The sequence below is a fragment of the Ahaetulla prasina genome, chromosome 7, assembly GCF_028640845.1.
Source record: "Ahaetulla prasina isolate Xishuangbanna chromosome 7, ASM2864084v1, whole genome shotgun sequence".
In the NCBI taxonomy this organism is placed as follows: Eukaryota; Metazoa; Chordata; class Lepidosauria; order Squamata; family Colubridae; genus Ahaetulla; species Ahaetulla prasina.
In genome coordinates, this window is record NC_080545.1 from 101,402,994 (window position 1) to 101,427,489 (window position 24,496).

The window sequence follows — 24,496 nt, forward strand, 5'->3', positions numbered from 1 at the left end:
CATAGCCATTTGTTTTTCTGGGTGTGTCTCATAATACTCCAAAGTATTCAAAATTATCTCTAATTTGCCTTTAGGTAAGAACCCATTTTGGTCCATTTTAATAAATTCATTTAGTAGTCGCTTTAGCCTATTCACCATTATTGAAGCAAAATTCTTATAGTACACATTTAACAATGAAATCAGTATATAGTTTTTTATTAATCCCAAATCTGGACCTTCTTTAGGTATGAGAGTTACATAGGCCTCTATCCACGAGTCTGGACATTTTGCTTTCAATAAAAGTTCATTCAATAATTCCAGCATTGCATTGCTTAACACCTCTTGAAATGTATTATATAGCTCCACTGGTAATCCATCCGGACCTGGTGCGTTCCCATTTTTTGGTTTTTTAATCGCTTCTCTTAGCTCCACCATTGTTATTCTTTCTTCTAAGATCTCCTTGTATTGTTCAGATATTTTAGGTAATTCTGATTTTTCTAAAAAAAAATAAAAAATAAATTCTCTTCAGATATTTTTTTTTTATTTGTATTTATATCCCGCCCTTCTCCAAAGACTCAGGGCGGCTTACACTATGTTAGCAATAGTCTTCATTCTATTTGTATATTTATATACAAAGTCAACTTATTGCCCCCAACAATCTGGGTCCTTATTTTACCTATCTTATAAAGGATGGAAGGCTGAGTCAACCTTGGGCCTAGTGAGACTAGAACCTGCAGTAATTGCAGGCAGCTGCTGTTAATAACAGACTGCATTAGCAGTCTGAGCCACAGAGGCCCCATTTTCTCTTGATAATAAAAGTTTTTTATAATAACTTTGAATTATTCTCTTCTTTTCTTCGCTTCTATAATGTATTTTTCCCTTTTCATCTTGTAAATATTTTATTACTTTCTTCTCTTTCTCTTTTTTTATTTTATATACTAATCATCTTCCTGGTTTGTTTGCATTTTCAAAAAAATTCTGTTTGGATGTTCTTAATTTATTTGCCAAAATTCTTTTTTTCCCTTTTTTAATTTGAATCGCTTCAGTCACTTCACCATTTATCATAACCTTAGCCGATTGTTTGTGATATATAGCTTCCATTGCTTTGATAAACATTTCACCAAAGTCCATTTGTTCCAGTTGTAAAAGCATAAAACACCAATTAACTTTGTCGAAGGCTTTTTGTGCATCCAAAAAGATTAACACCATCTGTTTTTCGGGATGAGCCTCATAATATTCTAAGGTATCCAATATTATTCTCATATTGTTTTTAATATGTCTTTTAGGCAGAAATCCATTTTGATCAGGATGTATTCAAGTATTGTTTAAGTCTTTCTGCCAATATTAAAGCAAAGATTTTGTAATCCGAGTTTAAGAGAGATATAAGTCTATAGTTTTTAATTTGTTTTAAGTCAGTGTCCTCTTTCGGGATAAGTGTAATGTAAGCCTCCGTCCAGGTCTCAGGTATTTTTTTCTTTAGCATCACTTCATTCATGACCTCTAGTAGTGGAAGGCTCAACTGTTCTTGAAAAGTCACATAATATTCAGCTGGCAATCCATCTGGGCCTGGCATTTTTCTACTTTTCTCTTTTTTAAGTGCTTGCATTAGTTCCATCATTGTTATATTCTCCTCCAGCATCATTTCCATATCTTTGGAAATCTGAGGTACATTTGCTTTCTGTAGATAATATTTCACATTTTCCTCATCAATTTCCTCTTTTTTGTATAATTCCCTATGAAAATTTTGAACAATTTTTTTCTTCTCTTCATTCATATATTGAGTCTGGCTTTATTATCCACTAGTTGTACTATTCTACGATTTTCTTTCTCTTTTTTCAATTTATAAGCTAACCATCTGCCTGGCTTATTAGCATTTTCAAAATAATTCTGTTTTGCCCCTTTGATTTTTTGTGCTAGTTCTTCTTTTTCAGTTAAAGCCATTTTATGTTTAATTAAATCCATTCTCACCAAAATTCTTGCTCATTCAAATTTATTTCATGTTTTTTCATTTCCATTTGTTTCTTAATTTTATTACTTTGTGTATTTTTTTGTAATTCTTTCTCTAGTTTCTCTGTCTCCATATATCTTGAATACTTAATTCTTCAATCATTGTAAAGATTGATTTTGACAGAGTTCTTCTGGGCTTCTTATTTATCTTTGTTGTTTTATAGTCCAACTCCACATCCATTACAGCATTAAAGTCGCCCATTATGCATATATATTCATAGTCCAATTCTATAATTTTCCTGTGTAACTTCTTTAAAATTCTTCTTGTTTTGTCATTTGAAGCATATAACGCTATCAAAAGTATTTGTTTAAAATTCATTTTTATTTCCACCATTACCATCCTACCTTCTTGATCCTCAAAAATTAATTTAGGCTTTAATATTTCTTTAACATATAAAGCTACTCCCCTCATATGTTCATAAGTCCCCAATTCCATTTCACATCTCCATAGAAGAGTGGAATTCTGAAATGCGGAAATTAGCTTTAAATGATAAAATGACATGTGATATTAAAATTAGAAGTGGTGTGTATAAAGAAGATATTTTCTGGAAGACTTGGAAACCATTTGTGGACTATGCGCTTGGAACGTTGGACGCTTCGGTACCTGTACCTCGAGAACGTGGATTTTGGCAATCATGAGGATATATCCGAAGACCCAAATCTTCCTTTTTTTTTTGTACAGCACAAGGGTGGAAAACGTATTTCCTTTTTTTGTTCGTAACGTTAAAAATTTATAAAAATAAATAAAAAAATAAAAAAATATAAAGCTACTCCCCTTTTACTTTGTTGTATCAATGAAGAAAATACGACTCCTAATTTTTAATACTCTAATAATTTCGCATGTTGTTTTCTAATATGTACTTCTTGTAAACATGTAATGTCCGTCTTTAGTCTCTTTAATTTGTTAAAAAATTTATTCCTTTTTGTAGCCGAATTAAGTCCATTTACATTTATTGATATTGCTTTTATTTCTTCTTCCATATTTTTCTTTACTTATTATTACTTTTTAGTTTCATCGCCTGTCTCCCTTTGTTCCTTTGGATCTTTTGATCTTGCTCTTTCTCTTAGTACTCTCTCTTACTGTTCTTTTGTCCTTTCTTCTTTGGCTTTTTCTTCTTTAGAATAGAATAAAATAGAATAGAAAAGAAAAGAAAAGAATAGAATAGAATTTTTATTGGCCAAGTGTGATTGGACACACAAGGAATTTGTCTCTCTTGTTGCTCCTAATTCATGTTCTAATCGTCCACAAAATTGTTCATAAAATAACTTCGTTTTTTCAATTTAATTCAGTCTATGTCTTTGTTCTTGCCATGTCACCAAGATTCCTTCTGGTAATAACCATCTGAAGCTCACTCCTTTTGTTATTAGAAATTTTGTTAAAAATTGATATTATCCCCTCAAATCTCTAACTTTTTTAGGTATTTGTCTCAGTACTATTCTTTCTTTGTCTTTATACTTCAAAGCTGTACTTCTTGTTACTAGTAGTATCTCTGGTTTTAGTGCTTTCTTTGTAAATCTTACGTGTACTTCTCTTAGTAATTTGTTTCTCATTGCATATCTTGTATGTACCCTAAAGGCCTCATCAATCTCATTTAAAATCTTCTCCTTAGGTTCTTCTATAGCTTCGGCCAGCATCTCAGCAATCATCTCTGATAAGTTTTCTCCTTTTTCCTCCTCTATATTTTGGAACCTTAGGTAATATTCAGAATGGTCCATTTCCAACGAAATTGTTTTTTCTTGTTCCTACCATAAAAGAAAAATGGGAAAAAAGGAAAAGAAAAAGGAAGAAAAAAAAGAGCAAAAACCACCAAAGAAAAAAAAAAGGAAAATAATGTTCAGGAGAAAAAGTAAACACATTTTTTTAATCCCAAGCAGGAAAAAAAAGTATCTCTTCAGACTCTTCTTGTCTTAATCCAACAATTCAGTTCTTTTCAAATTTAATAACAAAAGTGAGAAGGATGGGCAAAAATACAAAGAGTAAATCCGAAAAAAACCCCTCAAATTTTCCACTCCTTATTCCCTTTACTAACTTATGCAAGGTCAAAAAAGAAGGGAGGGAGGGAGGGAGAGAGAGAGAGAGAGAGAGAGAGAGAGAGAGAGAGAGAGAGAGAGAATTTACCACTACTGATTCACCACAAAATCCAAAGTACTTCAAAGTGTTCAGAAAAAATAAGTAAGGCAATAAGCCAAAAAAAATAAATAAATAAATTTAAGAAGTAAAAACAAAATTAACAATCCAATTCTTCTCTCTGCACATTTGCTTTCTTATCTTCTCATTTCAGGGTCAGCTTTGAAGCTAATATTAATTAAAAGTCCTTTTCTTCCTTTTTCGTCTGCCACTAGATGGCACTGCAGGCTAATTCAATCATTTAAACAAAAATCTTTAAGGCTTTTAATTAGTCTTTCCGAGTTTTAGTTTCACAATTATTTGCAACTATTTCATCTCTTTACAAAAAAAAAAAAAGTTCAGACTTCTTATATTGGTTAATCCTAGTTTTTAAAAGAATCCCCAAATTCTTCCTTATCTCTTCCAAAAAGGAAGTTTCTTTTTGCCTTGGACTTTCGCTTTCCTCGCTGCCCAATGCCAGATGTGAGAGCCGAATACACTCCTGCTCTCACAGTTGCCTGGAGAGAAAATTTTCATTGCTCCAAAATCTGATCAAGGCTCCTCACTAGGGAGGAAAAAGGGATGCAGGGTAGAGCCTTTGCATCTGGTCTCCTGGAATTTCCTGCTTCTGGGTTTCTCCCCAACAAGGTTGAAGCCTATCTTGTTCTTCATTCTCCTCCGTTACAGCCAGGGGAAAATGGTGACATTTGGAAATGGTTGTCTATCCATCTTCTAGAGCAGGGCTGTCAAACTTGCAGCCCACAAGCCGGATGTGTCACAAGCTGGCCATACCCACACACAGTTTAGTGAAGGGGGAAAAGGTGTGATACCTCACATGATGCTGCCATGACAATGTGAATATGACATCCCTGTTCTAGAGAGTTCCAGACTGGGAGATGGTTTTGCTGACTGGAAAGTTCTCACCATATGAGTGTATCAAAGACTGCAGTTATGGTCATGTGTCATAAAGGTCATAAAATGGCCTGGTAACATAACTGCCCAATTTTATGGCCATTTTCTGGCAGACGTCAATGAGCCAATGGTTTATTAAGGGTGTAGTTTTGCCAAAAACTGAAAGTATGTGCTGGGTTTCATTGAACTGTCATAAAATAGGGTTGTGGGACCCCGTGACCCTGCAAATGGTCATAACTGTGTCTAGGTTGCCGAGCACCCAGAATTTGGTCATATGACGGAGGAAGGTACCATTGGACCTTTGAATCTAGGTCGTAAGTCCCCTTGTAGGGAAGGTCTTTACTTTGAACAGTTGCTAAGCTGGAGTCACAACACTCCAGGGGCCGTAATAGCTCAGGCTGTTAAGAAGCCTGTTATTAGAACACAGCAGCCTGCAATTACTGCAGGTTCAAGCCCGGCCCAAGGTTGACTCAGCCTTCCATCCTTTATAAGGTAGGTAAAATGAGGACCCAGATTGTTGGGGGGGCAATAAGTTGACTTTGTAAAAATATACAAATAGAATGAGACTATTGCCTTATACACTGTAAGCCGCCCTGAGTCTTCGGAGAAGGGCGGGATATAAATGTAAACAAACAAAAAAAAACCAAAACACAACCCATCATAACAACCTGTATTGCCATTTGATGGGACGCTGCCTAGCTAGGAGAAAATTGTTGCCTTTTTTGTTGCTTTCCTTATCTTAACTACCAGTTCTTATTGGTACCATTATGATTATTACTATGATTATTAATATTACTCTTGCTTTGCATATACACTGAGAGTTTCTGCATTGCATTCCTTGGGTGTTCAATCAGACTTGGCCAAATAAAGGATTCAATTCAATTCAATTCTCTCCCAAGCTTGGAAATCTCTCAGCAAAAGCCTGTTGGAGTTCACATCACCCCGTTTTGCCCTCCACAGAGGGCTCCCTGAACATGAAATGGATTCCTAGTGATTCTCTGGGCCAAGTGGTAGGTCTGGTTGACCAGGTTTACCTCATCTTGGCTTCTCCGAGCACAGCAGGATCATCATGCACTGTGGCCAAATACGAGATGCTGATGATTGGAGACTCTCACCCTCTATCGAGGTTAAAAAAAACCCTCCTCTTTTTACAGAAAAAATGCTGGAAATGGACTGATTACTCATCCATTCCCTGTGTATCCTGATATGAAAGCTTTCCTTGACGAAGGAAACACCTGAGTTGCATCCAGCTGTCTCCCTCGTCAGGTGAGAATGAGACACCCATCCATAGAATGATGGGGTTGGAAGACATTGTGAGGTCTTCTTCTGATAGACCCCACCCTATTGGCATGCATCCCTTAGAATATAGAATATTGTATGTTCCAATGTACTTCCAAAAGCCCGATCCAGGTAATACATTCTTGGTAGAATATGACCTACAGCTTGCAAAGATTGGGAACATGCTGTAATTACAAAGTACAATGAAATCAACCAGGAAGGCCTTAAACTGAAGTCTGGAGTCAGTAATGAAAGTCCAAAGATAGCATGTCAGATAAGGAGTTGTGTACTACAAGAACGGGAGAGATTGTGGAGCGCCATAAAATTGATGGCTTGGGTCATTCTGTTCTGAATGCTTAAAATGGGGAGGGGGAGGGGATTAATGGGATATGCTTCTTCTATGCAAAAGTAAAGGTGGCAAGAGAGACACATGCTCAACCTCTTTTCGCTTTTCTCTTTCAGGGTAAAAACCGGAAGAATTGAAATTGTTCAAAAAAAGCACAGTTCCTTTGCATGTTTAGGACTTAGTCAGAGGTGGTTTTCATTAGGGATGTCATGGCTCTTGAGTTGAGAAATATCTCGACTACAAGAGAGACTCCTTGTTTCCCAATCCTTGAAGACCACCAGCTCTAAGCCTACATAGTCAATCCCATCAGGTTAAGGGTCCGATACTTTCCTGTGAAAACCAATAAACTATTTTCAATTTTATCTCTGTCGTTGCTTTCCTTTTTCATTAGCGTTTCTCAAGGCCCATGGAGGTCAATTCCCCATTAGCTAGCCAGGGAATTCTGGGAGTTGAAAGTGGCCAAGCGTGTGACACTCCGCACTAGAGGAATCCGCAAAGCTGCTTATATACTATTTAGAATAGAATAGAATAGAATTTTATTGGCCAAGTGTGATTGGACACACAAGGAATTTGTCTTGGTGCATATGCTCTCAGTGTACATAAAAGAAAAGATACCTTCATCAAGGTACAACATTTACAACACAATTGATGATCAATATATCAATATAAATCATAAGGATTGCCAGCAACAAGTTATAGTCATACAGTCATAAGTGGAAAGAGATTGGTGATGGGAACTATGAAACGATTAATAGTAGTGCAGATTCAGTAAATAGTCTGACAGTGTTGAGGGAATTATTTGTTTAGCAGAGTGATGGCCTTCGGGAAAAAACTGTTCTTGTGTCTAGTTGTTCTGGTGTGCAGTGCTCTATAGCATCGTTTTGAGGGTAGGAGTTGAAACAGTTTATGTCCAGGATGCGAGGGATCTGCAAATATTTTCACGGCCCTCTTCTTGATTCGTGCAGTATACAGGTCCTCAATGGAAGGCAGGTTTGTAGCAATTATTTTTTCTGCAGTTCTAATTATCCTCTGAAGTCTGTGTTTTTCTTGTTGGGTTGCAGAACCGAACCAGACAGTTATAGAGGTGCAAATGACAGACTCAATAATTCCTCTGTAGAATTGGATCAGCAGCTCCTTGGGCAGTTTGAGCTTACTGAGTTGGCGCAGAAAGAACATTCTTTGTTGTCCTTTTTTAATGATGTTTTTGATGTTAGCTGTCCATTTGAGATCTTGCGATATAATAGAACCCAGAAATTTGAAGGTTTCTACTGTTGATACTGTGTTGTCAAGTATTGTGAGAGGTGGAAGTATGGAAGGGTTTTTCCTAAAGTCTACCACCATTTCTACGGTTTTGAGTGTGTTCAGTTCCAGATTGTTTTGGTTGCACCACAAGGCTAGTCGTTCGACCTCTCGTCTATATGCGGATTCGTCATTGTCTCGAATGAGACCAATCACTGTTGTGTCATCTGCGAACTTCAGTAGCTTAACAAATGGATCATTGGAGATGCAGTCATTGGTATACAGAGAGAAGAGAAGTGGGGAGAGCACACAGCCTTGGGGGGCCCCTGTGCTAATTGTACAGGTATTTGATGTGATCTTGCTTAGCTTCACCTGCTGCTTCCTGTTTGTTAGGAAGCTTGTGATCCACTTACAAGTCTGTTCCGGTACCTGTAGCTGGTTTAGCTTAGTTAGAAGAATGTCTGGAATGATGGTATTGAATGCTGAACTAAAGTCTACAAAAAGGACTCTTGCATAGGTCTTTGGAGACTCAAGATGTTGTAGGATGTAGTGCAGAGCCATATTAACAGCATCATCTGTTGATCTATTTGCTCGGTATGCAAATTGCAAGGGGTCTAAGAGCGGATTCGTGATGGTTTTCAAGTAGGAAAGCACTAGCCTTTCAAAGGTTTTCATGACTACAGATGTTAGAGCAACTGGTCTGTAGTCATTCAGTTCCTTGATGGTGGGCTTCTTGGCACTGGGATGATGGTAGAGCGTTTGAAGCAAGAAGGAACATAGCACATCTCTAGTGATTTATTGAAAATATGGGTGAAGATGGGGCCAATTGGTCAGCACAGACTTTTAAGCAAGAAGGAGTTATCTTGTCTGGGCCTGGAGCTTTTCCTGGCTTTTGTCTATGAAATAGGTCCTGCACTTCCTTTTCTGTGATCACTAGGGGTTGTGAACCCAATGAAATGGGGTCAGTTGTAAGAGGCTTGGCTGTTGTTGGTGTGTCTGAGATGGGGGTTGTGGAGATAGGTGGCTGTAGTTTCCTTTCAAACCTGCAGTAAAACTCATTCAGGTCATCTGCCAGTTGTTGATTACCTTCAGCCTGGGAAGGAGGTTTGCCATAGCGGTGATATTTTAAGAGTTTTCCACATGTTTGCTGGTTCATTTGCTGAAAATTGATTCTTTAGCTTTTCAGAGTAGCTTCTTTTGCTGCTCTTATCTCCTTGTTAGTGCATTTCTGGCCTGATTGTACAGCATTTTATCACCTTTTCTGTAGGCTTCCTCTTTGGAATGTCGTAGCTGCTTAAGTTTAGGTGTAAACCAAGGTTTGTTATTACTGTGTATTCGCAAGTTCCTTGTAGGTACACATAGGTCTTCACAGAAGCTGACATATGATGTTACAGTATCTGTGAGTTCATCCAGGTCTGCAGAGGTATCTTTAAAAATATTCCAATCAGTGCAGTCAAAACATGCCTGTAGCTTTAATTCTGATTCCTCCGTCCAGGTTTTCACTGATTTAATTATTGGTTTTATGGCTTTAAGTCTTTGCCTGTAAGCAGGTACAAGGTGAATCATGCAATGATCAGAGTGTCCTACAGCTGCACGTGGTAAAGACCGATAGGCATCTTTTAGTGTTGTGTAGCAATGGTCTAGAGTATTCTTGCCTCTGGTGGGACAATTGACATGCTGAAAGTATTTTGGTAGTTCTTTCCTTAAGTTTGCCTTGTTTAGATCTCCCAAAACAATGGCCAGTGAATCAGGGTGTTTGGCTTCAGCCTCCATGATTTGGTCAGCTAGAGTTTGTAATGCTTTGTTTACACAGGCTTGTGGTGGGACATAAACAGCAATTAGAAGAAATGAGGAAAATTCATGAGGCGAATAGTAAGGTTTGCAGTTGATAATTAGAGTCTCTAAATTGTTGTCACAGAATTTGTAAATTATGTTAAAATCTTGACACCAGGTTGAATTAATATATAGAATAGAATAGAATAGAATTTTATTGGCATAAGCCTCCTCCTTTCTTTTTACCAGATGTTTCAGGAATCCTGTCTGATCGTTCAATTTGAAATCCTGGAATGTTCAGGCTGCTGTTTTCAATTGATACATTTAACCAGGTTTCAGAGAAGCATAGGACTGCTGAATTGCGAAAATCAGAATAGTATTTGTTTAAGAGGAGTATTTCATCCATCTTATTTGCAAGTGAGCGTATATTTGTTAGGAAAATTGAAGGCAGAGGAGTTTTAGTGCGAGTTCTTAGCTTGATTAAGATCCCAGATTGTTTACCTCGTTTCCTTCGTTTCCGTCGTTTGGTTTTTTTAGTAATCCATGGCTCCGTGGGAATTGCCTCCTCCTGTGTTAGAATCTCCTCCGTGTTTGTAAAGACAGGCGGGGGTTAGATTAAAGAAAGCTGCTCCTTAAAGAAATGTTCCTTAATTTTTAGCAGATGGTCTCGTGAGTAGGAAATCCGTAGTGAGTCACAGAGAACAATTAGAAATAAAGAAACAATTAGAGAGCATTTCACCGAGGCAGCCTTCGTCGGCGCCATCATGCCTGCCGCGTTCCTTCACACGCCCGGGTTAAAATGTTCAACCTCCAACTTAGACGAGCCCAAGTTTTGTTTTTTGTTTTTTTAGAATAGAATAGAATTTTTTATTGGCCAAGTGTGATTGGACACACAAGGAATTTGTCTTGGTGCATATGCTCTCAGTGTACATAAAAGAAAAGATACGTTCATCAAGGTACAACATTTACAACACAATTGATGGTCAATATATCAATATAAATCATAAGGATTGCCAGCAACAAGTTATAGTCATACAGTCATAAATGGAAAGAGATTGGTGATGGGAACTATGAGAAGATTAATAGTAGTGCAGATTCAGTAAATAGTTTGACAGTGTTGATGGAATTATTTGTTTAGTAGAGTGATGGCCTTCGGGAAAAAACTGTTCTTGTGTCTAGTTGTTCTGGTGTGCAGTGCTCTATAGTGTCGTTTTGAGGGTAGTAGTTGAAACAGTTTATGTCCAGGATGCGAGGGTTGACATGGCAAGAATCACTTGGTGTCTTATGGTCTATCTCTGCCTTCTGCCAATATATTAAGACATTTAGAGAGGAGCAGGTTGGGGAGGTGGATGTGATCCAGGACACTATCCCATCACTCACTCACTCACTCACTCTATCCATCCACCTAAGCATCATCCATCCACCTAAGCATCATCCATCCACCTAAGCATCATCCATCCACCCACCCACCCATCAAGTATCCATCCATCAGTCTATAAAGAGCCAACAGTACTTCATCAGACTTTTAGGGATGGATGAAAAATTAATAAAGAAAATTTATAATTATCTTTTAAATGATAAAATGGAAGATGAACAGGTGAAAGAAACAATGATAGCATGGGCAAAAAACTTTGGAGATACCAGAGAATTAGATAAATGGCAAAAGCTTTGAGATACAAATTTTAAATTAACAATGGCAACTACCTAGAAGGAAAACTTCTATAAAATTTTATAAGTGGCATTTGCCACCAGCAAGACTAGCAAAGATGTTTAAAAATATGTCCACAAAATGTTGGAAATGTAACCAAATATCAGCTTCCTACCACCACATGTGGTGGACTTTTCTAAAGCAAAAAAATTCTGGATGAGAATACATATATGCATGGGTGAAATGCTGCCGGTTTGGACCGGATCAGCCGATCCGGTAGCAATGGCGGCAGGTGGTTCGGAGAACCAGTAGCAAAAATCCCTGGCCCACTCCCATGCCCAGCTGAGCCACATGATCGTCAAGAGCCTTTTTTCTTTTAAAAGCATTTTTAACAGGTAAAAAAGCTGACGCCAGCTAGGCAAAAAATGGGGGGTGGGGTGGAGGGGTGTGTGTGTGTGTGAGAGAGAGAGAGAGAGAGAGAGAGAGAGAGAGAGAGAGAGGGAGAAAGAAAGAAAGAAAGAAAGAAAGAAAGAAAGAAAGAAAGAAAGAAAGAAAGAAAGAGGGAGGAAGGGAGGGAGGGAAGGAGGGAGGAAAAAGGAGAGGAAGGAAGGACTATAAACCTAGCACTATACGCAGCTTCAGAGGATAATCCAGGGCTGGAAAGGACCTGGAGGTCATCTAGTCCAACCCTGCTCCAGCAGGACATTGTTACTGAGTTTCTTGTCTTTTGATCCCCCAGTCAAAAACCACACCCACCCAGTCACATGACCCCTCACCAATCCACGCCCACAGAACCGGTAGGAAAGAAATTTTAGATTTTACCACTGCATACATGCTTAGAGGAAATCATAAAACAACACGTAGATTTAAAACCAGAAATATTTTTGTCAGGTATTTTACCAGAAAATTATAACAAAGGGACTACATGTTTAATAATACATATGTCAATGGCAGCGAGAATTATATTTGCACATCATTGAAAAAATGAAGACATACCTACAGATGAAAGTATAATTAGAAAAATATTAGACTATGCAGAAATGGATAGATTAACATTAAATATAAGGGATAAGTAAGAAACAGAATACTTTTCAACAAGGGTTGGATAAAAGCAGTGGAAACTAGAAAATGAAAGATTAGTAATATATATGTAAGAAAAAAGAAATATATAAAAATATTATAATATACAATAAGAAATTGTATTATATATAAGCAAACATTGTTATTATTATCATTATTTTTATTAGCAGTATTATCATTAAGCATATTATAAGTAAATGATGTAAGAATTTTATCATAAATAAGCAATTATTAGTATTTTAGTTATGGTTGTTGTTATTATATTACTCTCAGTACTAGTTTATTAATACTTTGTATGAACAAATGGATCCAGACAACACCCTGCTCTTTAAGCATTTGTGTATTTTAAAGAAGAAAACAAAATGTATGCACAATTTTAAAAAAATCATCCACCCTCCCTCATCCATTAATCATCCCTCCCTCCCTCCATTCTATTTAGAATAGAAAATAGGACAGGAATAGAATAGAATAGAGTAGAATAGAATTAGAATGGAATGGAATAGAATAGAATAGAAAATAGAATAGAAATTTTTATTGGCCAAGTGAGATTGGACACACAAGGAATTTGCCTTGGCGTATAAACTCTCAGTGTACATGAAAGAAAAATAAAACACATTCATCAAGAATTCTAAGGTACAACACTTAATGATAGTCGTAGGGTGCAAATAAGCAATCAGGAAACAATATCAGTATAAATCGTAAGGATACAAGCAACAAAGTTACAGGCCTGCAGTTTTTTATTTTAACCCCTTTTAGAACCGCTTACCTGCAGGCTGAAGAGGAGAGGAGCGAAGCCCGCAAGGAGAGAGAGAAAATTCTCCCTCCTCTGAGGGAAAAGGAGTTGGGCCAGAAAATGGAGGGCGCGGCGGGGTCTTGGCAGGCCTTCTAGCTGTCCGTTTCACTGCCTGTAGAGCCCAGCTAGGCCTTAAAGGCTAGGTGTAGGCTGCCCTCTACAGGCAGTGAAAAGGACAGCTAGAAAGCCTGCCAAGACCCCGCCGTGTCCTCCATTTTCTGGCACAACTGTCTGTCTGTCTGTCTGTCTGTCTGTCTGTCTGTCTCTATGTCAGCCTGCCCCAGATCAGTGTTTGAGAAAATAAAAACCCAACTTCATCATGTTGAAGAATTTGGTAATTTATATCATACAAGTCTGGATACAGTGGAGGAAAAGGAGAGGAAGGAAGGACTATAAACCTAGCACTATACGCAGCTTCAGAGGATAATCCAGGGCTGGAAAGGACCTGGAGGTCATCTAGTCCAACCCTGCTCCAGCAGGACATTGTTACTGAGTTTCTTGTCTTTTGATCCCCCAGTCAAAAACCACACCCACCCAGTCACATGACCCCTCACCAATCCACGCCCACAGAACCGGTAGGAAAGAAATTTTAGATTTTACCACTGCATACATGCTTAGAGGAAATCATAAAACAACACGTAGATTTAAAACCAGAAATATTTTTGTCAGGTATTTTACCAGAAAATTATAACAAAGGGACTACATGTTTAATAATACATATGTCAATGGCAGCGAGAATTATATTTGCACATCATTGAAAAAATGAAGACATACCTACAGATGAAAGTATAATTAGAAAAATATTAGACTATGCAGAAATGGATAGATTAACATTAAATATAAGGGATAAGTAAGAAACAGAATACTTTTCAACAAGGGTTGGATAAAAGCAGTGGAAACTAGAAAATGAAAGATTAGTAATATATATGTAAGAAAAAAGAAATATATAAAAATATTATAATATACAATAAGAAATTGTATTATATATAAGCAAACATTGTTATTATTATCATTATTTTTATTAGCAGTATTATCATTAAGCATATTATAAGTAAATGATGTAAGAATTTTATCATAAATAAGCAATTATTAGTATTTTAGTTATGGTTGTTGTTATTATATTACTCTCAGTACTAGTTTATTAATACTTTGTATGAACAAATGGATCCAGACAACACCCTGCTCTTTAAGCATTTGTGTATTTTAAAGAAGAAAACAAAATGTATGCACAATTTTAAAAAAATCATCCACCCTCCCTCATCCATTAATCATCCTCCTCCTCCATTCTATTTAGAATAGAAAATAGGACAGGAATAGAATAGAATAGAGTAGAATAGAATTAGAATGGAATGGAATAGAATAGAATAGAAAATAGAATAGAATTCTTTATTGGCCAAGTGAGATTGGACACACAAGGAATTTGCCTTGGCGTATAAACTCTCAGTGTACATGAAAGAAAAATAAAACACATTCATCAAGAATTCTAAGGTACAACACTTAATGATAGTCGTAGGGTGCAAATAAGCAATCAGGAAACAATCAAATCAGTATAAATCGTAAGGATACAAGCAACAAAGTTACAGGCCTGCAGTTTTTTATTTTAACCCCTTTTAGAACCGCTTACCTGCAGGCTGAAGAGGAGAGGAGCGAAGCCCGCAAGGAGAGAGAGAAAATTCTCCCTCCTCTGAGGGAAAAGGAGTTGGGCCAGAAAATGGAGGCTGCGGCGGGGTCTTGGCAGGCCTTCTAGCTGTCCGTTTCACTGCCTGTAGAGCCCAGCTAGGCCTTAAAGGCTAGGTGTAGGCTGCCCTCTACAGGCAGTGAAAAGGACAGCTAGAAAGCCTGCCAAGACCCCGCCGCGTCCCCCATTTTCTGGCACAACTATCTGTCTGTCTGTCTGTCTGTCTGTCTGTCTCTCTCTCTCTATGTCAACCTGCCCCAGATCAGTGTTTGAGAAAATAAAAACCCAACTTCATCATGTTGAAGAATTTGGTAATTTATATCATACAAGTCTGGATGCAGTGGAAGCAAAGCTGGAACTGGAAGTAAATCAAAACCCCAGAGTCATATTCTCTCCTGAACCCTCCCCCTACTAGAGGTCATACAGTAATAGTCCAATGTCTTCTTTCTCCTCAGCCACGTGTAGTTTCACTTCCGATATTCTCCCTCTGTCAATCTTCTGAATGGAATGTGGAATCAGCAGCTGCCGTTTCATTCACGCACCAACACAATTCAAACCTCTGGTTTTGAAAATGGCATTTCCCCTCTCCCCCACATACAATGTCAGCCGACGCTGGGAACAGTGAAAACCTCCCCCCCTTCTCCATAAAGCATGTAAGACAATCAGTAGAGCAAACTTTTAACAAGGCAATAAAATAGTCAGATAATCTAGTAGGAGAAATACAGTAAATTAAAGCGGAGGCTGACACTCTATCTATCTATCTAATACGTATAACAGATACAAGTATAAACATGATTATGAATACAGGATAACTTAGGATAAGAGATAAAGGACACTTAGCTCTGACTAGGAATTTTTACCTCAGAGGAGGAGGGAATTTTCTCTCTCTCTCTTTGCTGGCTTCGTCAAACAAAAATTGAGAATCTAAACACACAAAAACAAAAAAAATAAAAATGTGACAGGGACGATAGACAAGGAATTTATTTGTTCATTCATTCATTCATTCATCTCATTAATTAATTTGCATTTTTAATAAGTAAAATTAATGAAATGAATTATGAATGAATGAACATCATTCATTCAAATGAACATCACCAATCTCTTTCCACTTATGACTGTATGACTATAACGTTTGTTCCTATTGTTAAGGGTTAAATTGTACCGTATGACCATCATTTGTGTTGTAAATGTTGTACCTTTGATGAAGGTGTTCTTTTTTTTTCTTTTATGTACATTGAGAGTATATGCACCAACACAAATTCCTTGTGTGTCCAATCACACTTAGCCAATAAATTCTATTCTATTCTATTAATTACGGTAATTAATTAATTAATTTTACTTGTCAAAACTTACGAATTGGAACCCACAAAATAAGAAAATCAAAACGTGACAGGGACAATTTTAAAAAGCAATTTAAAAAAATCTCAGTCTCTACTGAAATCAGCCCAGCTTGTATTAAGTCTTCCGTGTGTTGCTGACTTTAGTTTTATGTACCAAAAGTCTTATTTAACTCCAGTCAGGAAGTTGGTGGCTGATGCCCTCCTGGAAGAGACAACATTTCCTCCCTCAAGGAAACTTCTGAAGAAGAAAATAGGGATGGAGCCATTGTACTCAGCTCATCAAATCTTTGGCTTCTCCTTTCCGAAAGAACTTTTCCAAGTATCAGGAAACAGGCAAGACTCTTGGAAAGTCGTGAAAGGGAGCATAGAAGAGTAACCAAGATTATTAGGGGACTGGAGTCTGAACTGGGTATGGCTAGTCTAGAGAAAAGAAGGACTAAGGGTTACACAACTGCAATGTTGCACCAAGAGGGGGGTCAGACTATTCTCCAAAGCATCTGAAGGCAGGGCAAGAAGCAATGGATGGAAACTTATCAAAGAGACATCCAACCTAGAAGTAAGGAGAAATTTCCTGGCAGTGAGAACAATTAACCAGCAAAATGACTTGTCTCCAGAAGTTGTAGGTGCTCCATCACTGGAGGTTTTCAAGAAGAGATGGGACAACCGTTTGTCTGAAATGGTACAGTGTCTGCTGCTTGAGCAGGGGGTTGAGCTAGAAGTCCTCCAAGATCCCTTTCAACTCTGTTATTCTATTAAAAAAACAGCTTGACAACCAATGATCAAAAGTGCCCTTCCAAAGTGAGACGAAAGCATTTGAGCATTAGAGATGCTGAAGACATGGAAGTTCATTCAGACGAAACTAATTACTTCAGGAAATTCTTATCACAGTACAAAAGATGGGAGGTTTCCTTCTGCCGGCTGAATCATGGAGATATTTCTTCCTGAAATAAAACTACTGAACAAGAAAGACAAGTCATAGATATAATGACTGACATTCTTGGTCAATTGATCGGCAATGAACTGAAGAGGAGATATTGCTGTGATTTGGGACAGTCTGTCCTAACCAGATGCTCGTGATGTGCATTGGGACTGCACCCCCCACCCCTATATTTCCCATCCTTTCTCCCTGCAGCTAGGAATGCTGGGAGTCCCCATCACAATGCCTTGGAACAACACACCTTCAAAGGCTGATGCGGTATCATAAAAATGATTGAGAAATGCCGAAGATTAGCAAGGAATGGGTCCTTTCTCTTTGTAGCCCTTTTAAAAGAAATCTGGTGGAAATGTGGTTGTCCCAGCCCAGAGTTGGAAGGGACCTTGAAGGTCCGAGTTGAAGCCTCCTGAGCAAGGCAGGGTCTTTATACCATCCTGGCCAAATGGTTGTCCAACCTTTTTTTGAAAACCTCCAGTGATGAAGCACCTACAACTAATGGAGGCAAGCTATTCTATTGATTCATCTTTTTCACTGCCAGGAAATCTCTCCGTACTTCTAGGTTGGATGAAAAGCAAAACATTTTCAAAGGGGAAAAAAAACCATAAGAAAGTCAAATCACCTTTTGGAAAAAATGCTTTTAAGATACAACCGGCCAGAGGATAGAAAATAGTGAGAGATTGGAAGATGCAGAGAGACTTGGCATATAGAATCACCAGGAGTTGAACATAAATTGAATGTATAGCATCTTCAACGCTTTATCAATTACACAACAGGATCATGAAAAATCTATTACGTTTATTGAGACCTTCTGAGTATATGTTGGTTATTTCCATGTTCTTTTATTTATTTATATTTATTTATTTGTCATGTACATATTAGATAATATACCTTATATAAGTATAAGCATGAATTGAATACATAAAATAAATACAATTAAAGGGAACATTAGGACAGGTAGGGAGGCACGCTGGTGCTCTTATTCACGCCCCTTACAGACCTCTTAGGAATGGAGTAAGGGAAACAGTAGACAGTCTAAGATTAAAATTTTTGGGGTTTGGGGATGAAACCACAGAGTCAGGTAGTGCATTCCACACTTTGACCACTCTATTGCTGAAGTCATATTTTCTGCAATCGAGTTTGGTACCGTTTACCTTAAGTTTGTATCTATTGTGTGCTTGTGTATCGTTGTGGTTGATGGTTGATTCTTTTTGATAGCTGATTTGACTGAGTGCCAAACTTCCAGCAATTCTCTGATGAATATTAATCAAGATCGGGGCTCAGAGAATGTTAGCCTGATGGAGCAATCTCAGCTGGGTCAATGAGACCAGCCACCCGGTGAGGCTGAAGGAGGTGAGCCACAGCTGCAGCAAGTTGGCCAGGAGGCTCCAGGTGAGGACTGGGAGCAGCTGTTCCCATTAGTAATGAGGAGGAGGTGGAGTCCACACCCTCCTCCTGATCCAAGGACACAAATAGCTGAGGCACAAAGCTGGTCATGACTACTCAGGAAGAGGAAACCTCAGCTCTCAAGAAGGGCCTACTTAACCCCATTTAACCTGGGGAGTGTTGCCCAGTTCTGTGCTTCGGCTGTATATCCTGACTTGTTTGATTCCTGGACTATTTCTTGGACTTCGTGTGTGCCCACTGGCCTCTGTTACCCAGGACTCTTGCTGTACTGAGCTTGGAAGGTGGACCTGCACAACAGGGATGCTGTCTGAGGACCTCTTTGGGGGTTTTGAATAAACACCTGTAAAGCTCTTGCCATGTGTGGGGAGCAGGGCAGCACATTTTAGAAGGCTTGGGGGGACATGACAATTGTCTTCCAGTACTTAAAGGGCAGTCACAGAGGAAAGCAGGTTGACTTTTTTTTTTGTCACAACAGTATACGCAAACATTGACATAAAAACAATAACACATCATATAAACATATATATAGGCTAAAATATGTATAAAATATAAAATATAGGCTAAAATATGTATATATAAGCAAAAGTATTAATGTGATATAATGAAAGGGAACAATAGGACAGGAACGGTAGGCACTTTTGTGCTCTTATGCACACCCCTTATAGTCCTCTTAGAAATGGGGTGAGGTCAATAGTGGACAGTTTTTGGTTGAAGATTTTGGGATTTTGAGAAGAGACCACAGTCAGGTAGTGAGTTCCAAGCGTTAACAACTCTGTTAAGTCATGTTTTCTGCAATCAAGATTGAAGCGGTTAACATTAAGTTTGAATCTATTGTTTGCTCTTGTATTATTGTGATTGAAGCTGAAGTAGTCTTTAACAGGAAGGACATTGCAATAGATGATTTTGTGTGTTAAACACAGATCTTGTCAGAGTCGGCAGATTTCTAAGTTTTCTAATCCCAGAATTTCAAGTCTGGTGGTATAAGGTATTTTGTTGTTTTCAGAGGAGTGGAGAACTCTTCTTGTAAAATATTTCTGGACGCGTTCAATTGTATTAATGTCTGAGATGTGGTATGGGTTCCAGACTGGTGAGCTGTATTCAAGAATAGGTCTAGCAAATGTTTTGTATGCTCTGGTTAGTAGTGTAGAGTTTTTCGAAAAGAAACTGCGTAAAATTAGGTTTACAACTCTTAGGGCCTTTTTTGCTATGTAGTTGCAGTGGGCTTTGGCATTAAGGTCATTTGATATGAGATGGGGGTCATCTGTAAGGTAATGTCCATCAAGCTTGTACTTAGTGTTAAGGTTCTTTTTTCCAATATGTAAGACTGAGCATTTGCTGGTTGAGATTTGGAGTTGCCAACTTTTAGACCAATTGGATACAAAGTCAAGGTCTTTTTGAAGGGTAGAAGTATTGTTGGTGGTGTTAAAGTTTGACATCGTCAGCAAAGAGAACACAATGACTTGAGATAAGGTCACAGAGATCATTTATGTAAAGTATGAAGAGAGTTGGTCCAAGAATGCTGCCTTGGGGAACGCCACTTTTGACAGGAACAGGATTTGATAAAGCATTGCCGATTTTGAGAACTTTTTGTCTGTTTGACAGGAAGGCATTTATCCAATTGTGAAGAGGTCCTGAAATGCCATAGGATTTTAGTTTTAGGAGAAGTTTATCATGTACTAAACTAAACCTGTATTCTCCAAGGTAGCAGAGAGCAGAATAAGAAATAATGTGTGGAAGCTTGATAAAGATAGATTCAACTTAGAAGTAAGGAGAAATTTCCTGGCAGTGATGGAATAGCTTGCCTCCGGGAGTTTTCCATCACTGGAGATTTTCAAAAATAGACTGGAAACCATTTGACCAGGATGTCATAAGGTCTTCACTTGATTGTGGGGTTGGACTAGACGACCTCCAATGTCCCTTCCAGTTGTAGGATTCTTTGTTTCAAAATCTCCTTTTTCCAAAATGGTCACTTTGGGTCTTTCATAGAGGGGGGTTAAAATGCTCTGATCTGGCTTTCCCCATGATGTGATGTCAACCTCCTGTCCATTAATTTGTCCGCACAAAGTTTGTCCCTTCCTCACAGCAGCCTCCTTTTCCTGCCATAGACTAACAGACTCCTCCTATGTTGTCTATCTTGTTTTCGAGAAGATTTTCCTCAATTCTTTGGGATCTGCTGGTGTGTGTTTTCCTCTTGCCAGCATCATTTATTTCCCATTGCCTGGATCATTGCTCAGCTGTGGCATTTCCACATAAAAAATGATCTCGATGTGCTTCTGGCTTCAGTAGATATTTGTCCTTGTAGTGCCTGTTTGCCACACCTACACACCACCCCCGAACCCCCCCATAAATAAATAATTCAGAAAGAACCAGCATTGTACCCAGAAGGAGCAAAAGTTCACAATTCTCCTGACAGCATACAAAGACTGACCTGTAAGTAGCTTCCACCCAAAAGCAGCCTCTAGGATACTTCAGGGGAGACCCACCGATTGATAGAGGGGACACGCCTGGCTCGTCCATAGCATTTAATAAGGAGATGCTAACCACAGGTTTCTTTTTTTAAAGGCAACTAAACCAGTGTCAGTCAAGGCATTACAGGTGGGGGATTGACTTGTTCAGGTTCTCATGAAGTTCTCCTCGTGTGTGGCTCTTTATGTTTCTGCAATTTACCAAAAGGCCAACAAAAGGAAAAACTGTTCCTCAGGGACATCTAGATCTCTTTTTCATTATCTAAGAACAGAAAGATGGAAGGACAGAGTGGAGTCCATCCAGGCCACCATCAGCACTCTTGTTGACTGAGGAGGGGGCTGTTACCAGGTTTCAATCACTTCCCTGGCTGTTTCTGTGCCTGCTCGTCCAACAATCTTGACTCAGGAGATGATAAATAGCCAGAAAGACTAGGAGTCGATGAGATCGCTTCCTCCTCCCTGAATTTATCCAAACTCCTTCTGAAATCAACACAGCTGGAGGACATCAATACATCTGGTAACAGCAGCTCCTTGAGTTAGCTTGCTCTTTCTTTTCCCTTCCAGATGGGGTTCGCCTCTTTTCATGTGCCCTTTTTGGGCTTCCTGGTGGTCTCTTTCTTCATACAAGGTAGGTCTTTGTTGATGCAAAAAACAAAAAACGCTGAAGCATTTCTAGAAAGGGCAGAGAAGAGCCACAAGGATAGTATGAGGTCTGGAGGCTAAATTGTATGATGAAAGGCTAAGGGAACTAGATACGTCCGGTCTAGAAGGAGAAGGACTAGGAGTGACATGATAGCAGTCTTCCAGCACATGAGGGGCTGTCACAGAGAAGAGGAAGTTGACTTATTCTCCAAAGCATAGAAAGGCAGGACAAGAACCAATGGGTGGAAACTCATTAAAGGGAGATCCAACCTGGAAATAAGAAGTTTCTTGATGGGGGGAACAATGAATGAATGAATGGCTTGCCTCTCGCTGGAGGTTTTCCATTTGATTGGGATGGTATAAAATGTCCTGCCTTGAACACAAGATTGAACTAGAAAACCTCCGAGGTCCCTTCCAGCCCTAGGATTCTCTGATGGACAACTCAAAAAGTGGATGTAGTTCCAGCCATACAAATTGGGGAGAAAATGCCCAGTCATGGCAGGAAAATATAAAGATTGCCATCGCAGAACTGAATGTAAGCTAAGCTCTCTCCTCACTTCTTCAAGTACTGAGATGACGAAGGTCAGGAAAAGCTCTAGAGGCATACGGCATACGGACATAAACAACATTTACAAACCGTTCAAAAGAGACAATAAGAAAGCCAAAAAGGAGACCAAAAACCCCAAATACCCCCTTGCCAGCAATCAAAAACAGATAAACAAAAATTAATCAAGATTAATAGCAGACCAACAATGAAAAAGTAAACAATGGGTCAAAGTATTTGTGAAATTGAGGAGCAGAAAATCCACCCAACTATCCATTGGTATTTAAGCAAAGGGTGTCCCGAGACCCTTCCCAGCCTATTGGTCCAGATATCCGTCCTTATTGAGTTACTCTTTTGTTCTTCTTCTTCTGAGCCTGTTACTTGAGGGGAGGCTGCCCCCACCTATCTTCCCAGCCTCTCGCTGTACTTTGCACCCCATCCACATCCTGGCTTCCCTCCAGCTGGCCACCGTCCTGCCCTTATTTCTAGGGTGTCTCTTTTCTTCCTCTTTTTCAAGTCCCTTCTCCTCCCCATATTTTCAGTTTGAATCTATGGGTTCAGGATGGGTGACCCCCATCTCCTCCTCTTTGGCAACGTCTCCGTCAGGACTGGAAACCATATTTATTTTATTTATTATTTATTTATTTATTTATTCATACTTTTATACCGCCCTATCTCCCTAGGGACTCAGGGCGGTGTACAGCCATATAAAAAACACATAAATATACAAAATAAAACATTCATCTAAAAAACTTATTATATCGGCCAAAATTTAAAATAGACATATAAACAATAAAACCCAATTTAAAACCAAATCTAAAATTTAGACATTTAAAATTTAAAAAATCTAGTCCAGTCCTGCGCAAATGAATAGATGTGTCTTAAGCTCGCGGCGGAAGGTCCGAAGGTCAGGAAGTTGACGAAGTCCTGGGGGAAGCTCGTTCCAGAGGGTGGGAGCCCCCACAGAAAAGGCCCTTCCCCTGGGCGTCGCCAGTCGGCACTGCCTGGCCGACGGCACCCTGAGGAGTCCCTCCCTGTGAGAGCGCACGGGCCGGTGGGAGGCATTCGGTGGCAGTAGACGGTCCCGTAAGTAACCCGGACCTATGCCATGGAGCGCTTTGAAGATCATTACCAAAACCTTGAAGCGCACCCGGAAAACCACAGGCAGCCAGTGCAGTCTGCGCAGGAGGGGTGTTACATGGGAGCCACGAGGGCTCCTCTATCACCCGCAGCCCCATTCTGAACTACCTGGAGTCTCCGGGTGCTCCTCAAGGGGAGCCCCATGTAGAGAGCATTGCAGTAGTCCAGGCGAGATGTCACGAGAGCATGAGTGACCGTGCATAAGGCATCCCGGTCTAGAAAGGGACGCAACTGGCGAACCAGGCGAACCTGGTGAAAGGCTCTCCTGGAGACGGCCGTCAAGTGGTCTTCAAAAGACAGCCGTCCATCCAGGAGAACGCCCAAGTTGCGTACCCTCTCCATTGGGGCCAATGAGTCACCCCCAACAGTCAGCCGAGGCTGCAGCTGACTGTACCGGGATGCCGGCATCCACAGCCACTCCGTCTTGGAGGGATTGAGCTTGAGCCTGTTTCTCCCCATCCAGACCCGTACAGCTTCCAGACACCAGGACAACACCTCGATAGCTTCGTTGGGGTGGTCCGGTGTGGAAAAGTACAGCTGAGTGTCGTCAGCGTACAGCTGGTACCTCACACCGAAACCACTGATGATCTCACCCAGCGGCTTCATATAGATGTTGAACAGGAGGGGCGAGAGAATCGACCCCTGAGGCACCCCACAAGTGAGGCGCCTCGGGGCCGACCTCTGCCCCCCCCGTCAGCACCATCTGCGACCGATCGGAGAGATAGGAGGAGAACCACCGATAAACGGTACCTCCCACTCCCAATCCCCCCAACCGGTGCAGCAGGATACCATGGTCGATGGTATCAAAAGCCGCTGAGAGGTCTAATAGGACCAAGGCAGAGGAATAACCCCTATCCCTGGCCCTCCAGAGATCATCCACCAACGCGACCAAAGCTGTCTCAGTGCTGTAACCGGGCCGGAAACCGGACTGGAATGGGTCTAGATAGACGGTTTCCTCCAGGTACCGGGGAAGCTGACATGCCACCACACTCTCTACAACCTTCGCCGCGAAGCGAAGGTTGGAGACCGGACGATAATTACCTAACACAGCTGGGTCCAGGGAAGGCTTCTTGAGGAGAGGCCTCACCACCGCCTCTTTCAAGGAGGCCGGAAAGACCCCCTCCAACAAAGAAGCATTTGTAAGCCCCTGGAGCCAGCCTCATGTCACATCCTGTGCGGCCAGCACC

At 39.8% G+C, this 24,496-nt stretch overlaps 1 protein-coding gene across 1 annotated transcript in view; it reads left to right on the plus strand.

The window, feature by feature from the left end:
- Positions 1-22,392: 22,392 nt before the first annotated feature.
- Positions 22,393-24,496, plus strand: part of LOC131202608 (regenerating islet-derived protein 4-like) — a 32,528-nt gene continuing 30,424 nt past the window's right edge. The window contains exon 1 of the mRNA XM_058191712.1: positions 22,393-22,402. Coding sequence (XP_058047695.1) covers positions 22,393-22,402 — 10 coding nt within the window. The remainder of the gene's footprint in view (positions 22,403-24,496) is intronic.